At 33.7% G+C, this 7,049-nt stretch overlaps 1 protein-coding gene across 1 annotated transcript; it reads left to right on the top strand.

Annotated features, from left to right (window-relative positions):
• Window positions 1-773: 773 nt before the first annotated feature.
• On the top strand, window positions 774-6,557 carry LOC132755511 (signal transducer and activator of transcription 5B-like; the record flags this gene model as incomplete). The annotated part of the gene is given in 4 exon segments (XM_060746389.1): window positions 774-916; window positions 3,607-3,765; window positions 4,204-4,273; window positions 4,957-6,557. Coding segments are annotated over 4 exon segments (484 nt in total), but the record flags the coding sequence as incomplete, so codon positions are not given.
• Between the last annotated feature and the right edge of the window lie 492 nt (window positions 6,558-7,049).

Below are 7,049 nucleotides of genomic sequence, written 5' to 3'. Positions count from 1 at the left end.
CTGTTAGGTTTTGCTGACCGGAAGGAATCTGAAGACCTGATATCACAGAGTTCTAGGGGTACTTTCCTCCTTCGGTTCAGTGAATCAGAGCTAGGGGGTATAACTGTTGCCTGGGTAGTTGATAGGAGAAACTGTACCCCCGCTGATAATAGGATGATGGGTAATACAGCATCTAACATGTCGTGAAGTGTTTACGTGTGGTGTGATGATTAAACAAACAAAAAAATCAATCTGTACTCATTGTTGCACTGTGTAGAAGTATTTGTTTCAAATGTGGGTCAAGATTTTTAGCATGCACTTTTGAGATATGTTATCATTTAGATGACTAGAAGAATATTCTTTGTGTAGTTTCGTTGTGTGATTTCAGTCTGCTTTTTTACAATACTTGAAAAGCAGGCAAAATATAATGCAAAGCACTTCTTTGGCAGGTTGTTACTGACAAGGTGGTTTTCTGGACTTTTTGAGAGACTTCTTTGGTAAAACCTCTTGGAGGTTTTTAAAAAAAAATAGTTAAAGTTGGGTGTTTTAACTTTTAGTCTAATTTTGTTTTATTGTAACATGTTAACACTGACTAGCTATAATTGTTTCATTAACATAGATGTATTTACTGTAGAAAACTGTTAAGAAAGAATTCTCTCCCCCCAAAAAACCACCGTTATTTGGTTACACTATAATTTTGACACTGTTGCACAGGTAAATGGGTACATGGTTTCTGTTTTTCTTCTTTTAGTTTCTATTAATGCTTCAATACTAAAACCCTCTTACTATTTTAGGTCAATAATAGGTTTCATGGACAGAACCGAGTCTAATGATCAATTGTTGTCCCGACCTAATGGAACATTTTTATTACGGTTCAGCGATGGGACGGTAGGAGGAATTACGATAGCGTGGGTAGCTGATCAGCAAGATAAACCCGGTATGATAACATGATAATTATATGAGCTGCGCCACGACAAAACCAACATAATGGGTTTGCGACCAGCATAGATCCAGACCAGCCTGCGCATTCCGCACAGTCTGATAGGGATCCATGCTGTTCGCTTACCAACCCTTTTACAAGTAGAGAATATGATAGCGAACAGCATGGATCCTAATCAGACTGCGCAGAATATGCTGGCTGGTCTGGATCCATGCTGGTCGCAAACCCATTATGTTGGTTTTGTCGTGGTGCAGCTCAATTTTATATGCCGATTATTGTATCTTTATTTCTTTATTCAGCTTAGTCTGTCAAGCTTGTTCAAAATGGAACCCTGCAAATTCAAATCCTGCCATGGGTTCTAATTTCTGTCATGAAAAAAAAAGGAGCAGTGAGAATGATAAAAAAAAGAGCCATTCAAGGGTCATGACCATATTGCCTACTGATTAGTTCCAGAAAGCAAACTTGTGTGATTTATGCTTAACAATAAAGCTTAAAGTAGATATGCTTAAACTAATTGTGTAATAGTGAGGAAGTTGTCCAAGTATCATGTAAGTCCCTGTAAGTGCCTGATATAAGGCACAGAGTTTAGCTCCTAGTACAATACATATTTCATTGGTTATTTAGGTGAAAAAGTTGTGTGTAAGTAACCTCTACTAATAATATAAATTATTTGCTAGTAGGAATTGTTAGTGGTATGATTTTAACCTGGCTAGTACATGTAAAGAATGAAAAAAAAAAGTTCTTATGCTACTTGTTCACTTAAACTTCAATTTTCCCTTTTGAACAGTTACAACACAAAAATAACTTGTTATGACAGGCTACCTGTTATCAAAGACCTGACAATTCTTTTTTAAAGTCTAGTCCATATTGATGTGTTTTACTGTAGTGCAGGTCATTAATACGTGTTCATTATTTTAAAGCCATATAAGCTTATTAGTTTGACATAAAATATGCACATTTTGTGTGGTGGTGAATGTGAAATGTTGTGGTAGTGTTCATGTATGTGATCATATATAAGTATGTTTTTAAATTGATAAAGATATACTATGCTCATCTTTTGGTAAAATACTTTTCTTTTGAAATCTAGAAAATTCTTCCTTAATTTGTCTAATTTTAATAAAAGAATGCACAAACTATTTTGGAGAAGCTGCATTCAAATTCCCTTTTACTGGTCAATTAATTTGGTCCTTTGAAGAAAAAAAAAGCCATTGTTTTAACAATACTATGTAGTCATACTGTGTTTACCTATAGTGTGTAGTTTAAAATATGTCTTCTCTTAGTGTACTCAAAAGATATATGTTAAAAAAAAAGACTGTATAACAACTCAGTATTTTCTAGTAACAAATTTGAGCATTTCATATCTTTTACATAATATTGTTAAAATTTGTCTTAACAATTTGATGTTATTTTTTGTTATAATGAAAGAAACTTCAAAATCTCTTGAGTGTAGAATCACTTTAACATTTGAAATAGCTATGTTTTTTAACACTTATGAATATTGTTAGTAAAAAGAATAAAATATTTTGGAACAAAATATTATGCTGCTGTTTGAGATAGACATTTTACTTTTTAGCAATGATTTTTTGCTAGAGCCACTTTCATACAGGTGTTTAGGAAGTATTCTTTTTCAAAATGCAATTAATTTTTGCAGCAAAAAATATAGAGTTATACACTCTATTAGCTTTTGATTAACATTTAGTTTTTGAAAAGTTTTTTTTACATATCTGGCATGCGGTAAGGCTCCCACGTTTACAATTTTTTGTAAACGTTTACACGATTGCTAAGAACCGAAACGATACCGTTTAAACGGTGGTACCTCTATGTACTATGCACACCATGTATTTGAGTCGCCAAATGATGTCTTTCTTTCTAATTTTTACACATGTACAAATAAAGAATGCGCAGGGCCCATCACAATTGAGTCAGCACACATTTTTGCATTGTAACCCCATTTTTTACCAAAAATGTTTTATGTCACGAGCAACTTTGCACCGTAATGTTGTGTGGAGGGTTGTGAACACCTATTTTCCGTTTGTTTACTTTGGAATAAACCACTAGAATTGATAAAATCCATGATTACAGGCAATGATTAAGAAATTTTGCGAGACAATATGGTCATTTCGATTAAACGGTAAACAATATCGTAAACGTTTATGAATGAAAATCGAAACGAATCCGTTTAAACGTGTAATCGTGGGGGCCTTAGCATGCAGTAAACACCATCTATTTATAAATATTTTAAAACTGAGCATTCAAATTGTTAAGTGTTACTGATTATACCTATGAAAGTTTTACTCTTAAATTGGTACTCTTTGAAACTTTTCTGTTTTTATGGTTCCAAAAATTCTTTGTCTATTGACTTTTCTCTAAAAGTTTTATAATAATTTTTTTAAAGTTAAAGTACAGATATACATGGTATATTGAAAAATCATTTCATGAAAATATTTAGCATCTGTTGAAGAATAAATTTAAGGTTACTATTGTGTTGTTATCACTTAACATTGTATTTTGTTTTATCAAAGGAGCTCAAAAGATATACATTCTGTTTGATCCATTTTAAACCTTGTTTGGATTTTAGGTCAAAGTCAATAGCTTAAGTAGAGACTGGCTTTTCATTATTAAATTTTGTGTATTTATGTACTAAGTATTTTTTACTTATTATTTTTATGAAATGAATTTCCTTGAAGGTGAAAGAATGGTATGGAATTTGGCACCATTTACAATCAAAGACTTTACAATCCGTGGTCTGGCAGATCGTATAAAGGATTTGACTTCCCTAGTTACCCTGTATCCAGATATTCCCAAAGACAATGCCTTCCAGAAATATTACTCACCACCAACTGCAGGTAATCTTGACTTCTGTAAAATATTTCATGAAAATTCTAAGGAAACAATTCTTAAAATTGGTAAAAAGATAATAATTTGCCTCTCAGCACTGTGGGTAAAAATCCAACAGGAACTTTAAATTGTTGAAAGTGAGGGAGCTAGCCAGCTAGCTTATAGTAATATGGTTGTTTTACTGAGGTACCCAGTCATGCCTTAAGTAATGTCAAAACTGCTCCAACCAATTTATATGAAACTTGACAGGAATGACAGAATAGTACAAATCTTCTTCTTGCAGAATAAAATCTCAGGTGATGGTGGGAGAGGTTGGGGGGGGGGTTGATTCTTGGTATGATATAATGCTTGCCATAATTGTGGCTGAGATCCCAACCAAACAGGTTAACTGTTATAGTAACACCTTTGTCTTTCAATTATTTTATACAAACTTTTATTTATTACAGACTCGGCACCCAATTTGGTGCCAGGGGGTTATGTGAAAACAACCTTGATCAACGTAATTGATGGTCATCTGTGAGTATTGTATTTTCTATATATTTTGTTCAAATCTAGTATCTAATTTTAGGAAAAGGCATGCATTATGTTGTCACATTTCAATGGCAAATGGTAGTGTTCTAAGTGTTGACATCTTGAAATGTTTGTGATTTTCTGAGTTCATAAAAACTGCAAACATATGAGCTAGCAAAAATTTCAACAGCTTAAGTTCCTAAGTCTTTCAGTAACAAAACAGATATTGGAGAACATTTAACAATAGTAATTTTCAACCTATTCAATCCTTGATACCTACAAATCATTGATATACCTGACTGACATCTCCTGTGTCAAGCAAAACATTATTCAAACATTACTCTGTGTACTTAACTTGTTGTTGCAACATGATAATTTTTAACATGTCAAAAACAAGTACAATGTTTTAATAATTGCCCCTGCCTTTCAATTTCAAGGTCATTCATCAAACCAGTACAGATTTCAGTTTTCACATGCATGGTGAAATTATGTGTAATACTTGTTCAACTAATATGAATATATTGCATGGATTGAAGTAAATTTTGTTTCAGAAAAGAAAAGGCAATTTGCCAACATTTTCACAAGGGAAAAACTTCAGAAATTATGATTTTGGAAACTTTTTGAATAGTGAAAATAGCCTTTTATATAGTACAATTATTTGAGCTAAGTTAATCTGATATTTTCTGCAGGCCCACGGGAACAGGGATGAATGATTACCCACAAAGTCCCCAATATTCTGGACCAGGATCACCGCCGGTGTACCCTGCTCAAGCTATGACTCCACAAGGAGGTGCAACGTAAGTGTGCGACGTGCATTGAGGATGCAGCATTGTGTAGTCTACATGTAAGGGGTTAGATTTGCATGTTTATGTCCTAGCAGTTTGCTTATATAGGCTTCAGTTTATGTCATAGTTTGCTTATCAAGGATCAGGCTTTCAGTGGTGTTTGATGTATCTTCTGATAAGGGTAACTTATTATTTGGTTAACTTAGAATGCGAACTTGTTTAATGGAGAATTTAGTTTTTTGGTGAGAGAAAATTAGAGTATCTTTGTCATGGTAAAGGTTAATTGCTGGCCTTTTTGCTTGAGTATTCAAAGAAAATGGAGAGCTGTTGTGGGTGTCACACTTTGCTTATGTTTTCGGTTGCAAATTGGTATCTCCAAAACTACTGAAAGGAATAGGTTTAAACTCCACTTATATCGGAACATAATAGGTGGTTATTGTCCAAGGCCCTTTGCTCATATATATATATTAATTTGATAGAATTTTGGCCCATTTTGAACTAACAAAATTCTAAATTACCCAGGATCTTGTTTTAGTATCAAGCATGGAGAATAGTCAAGTACGCTGTTATATGGACAGTTCTTGTTTGGTTGAAGTTATATAGGTAAAAGGATTTAAATTTGTACATAAAAACATTATTTGACTTCAAAGTTTTCTAACTGCAAGATGATTATCGTATATTAAAAACTAATTTATGCCTTCTCCATTCATTACAAGTTACATTGACACATATTTGTTATTAGTTATGGCTTTTTTGTCTGCATGTAAATATAAAGCATAAATTTGGTTTTGTTCAGGTGATGGTGTTTTATATATTATGTATAAGTTCTTCATCTTAGAAAATAATTTTCACTGTAATTTTCCAATTTGGGATAAAAAAAATTCCCATATTTGTCAAGTTTCACTTCTCTTGCATGGTTTTAAGAGAGTGCTTTAAATATTATAAAATCATCTTCTAAAAAAAATAGTTTCCAAAGCAAGTGATTTACTATCTAGCTTGAATGAGGTCATTGTCAGTGCCTGGTGCATCATGCGAGGGGGGGGGGGGGGTATTTTGAGGCCCTCTTGTTATAGCAAAAGTTGGTAAGTTTGAAGTGACATTGGTATTGTCAGTACCAATAACATCAACTTAAATTGAACTTATGCAAGTTTTTTCAGGTTGTTTTCTTTTTTTAGCTCACCTGTCACACAGTGACAGGGTGAGCTTTTGTGATCGCTTTTCGTCCGGCGTCCGTCCGTCCGTCGTCCGTCCGTAAACTTTTACTTTAAATGACATCTCCTCATAAACCACTAAGCCAATTTCATCCAAACTTCACAGGAATGTTCCTTTGGTGGTCACCTTTAAAAATTGTTCAAAGAATTTAATTCCATGCAGAACTCTGGTTGCCATGGCAACCGAAAGAAAAAACTTTAAATATCTTCTTTTAAAAAACCATAAGAGCTAGAGCTTAGATATTTGGCATGAAACATCTTCTAGTGAGTGTCTACCAAGTTTGTTCAAATAAAAGCCCTGGGGTCAAAATTGGCCCCGCCCTGGGGGGTCATTGATTTTCCCTATATGCATATAGTAAAAACTTAAAAAATCTTCTTTTAAAGAACCCAAAGAGCTAGAGGTAAGATATTTAGCATGAAACATGTTCTAATGGGTGTCTACCAAGTTTGTTCAAATAAGAGCCCTGGGGTCAAAATTGGCCCCGCCCAGGGGGGTCATTGATTTTCCCTATATGCATATAGTAAAAACTTAAAAAATCTTCTTTTAAAGAACTCAAAGAGCTATGGCTAAGATATTTAGCATCAAACATGTTCTAATAGGTGTCTACCAAGTTTGTTCAAATAAAAGCCCTGGGGTCAAAATTGGCACCGCCCCGGGGGTCATTGATTTTCCTTATATGTGTATAGCAAAAACTTAAAAAATCTTCTTTGAGAAAACCCAAATAGCTAGAGTTAAGATATTAAGCATGAAACATCTTTTAGTGAGTGTCTACAAAGTTTGTTCAA

Source organism: Ruditapes philippinarum, unplaced genomic scaffold (assembly GCF_026571515.1).
Source record: "Ruditapes philippinarum isolate M1 unplaced genomic scaffold, ASM2657151v2 ctg22243_1_1_1_1, whole genome shotgun sequence".
Classification (NCBI taxonomy): Eukaryota; Metazoa; Mollusca; class Bivalvia; order Venerida; family Veneridae; genus Ruditapes; species Ruditapes philippinarum.
Note: the sequence above shows the minus strand (reverse complement) of the source record. Positions and strands in the feature narration are given on the sequence as shown.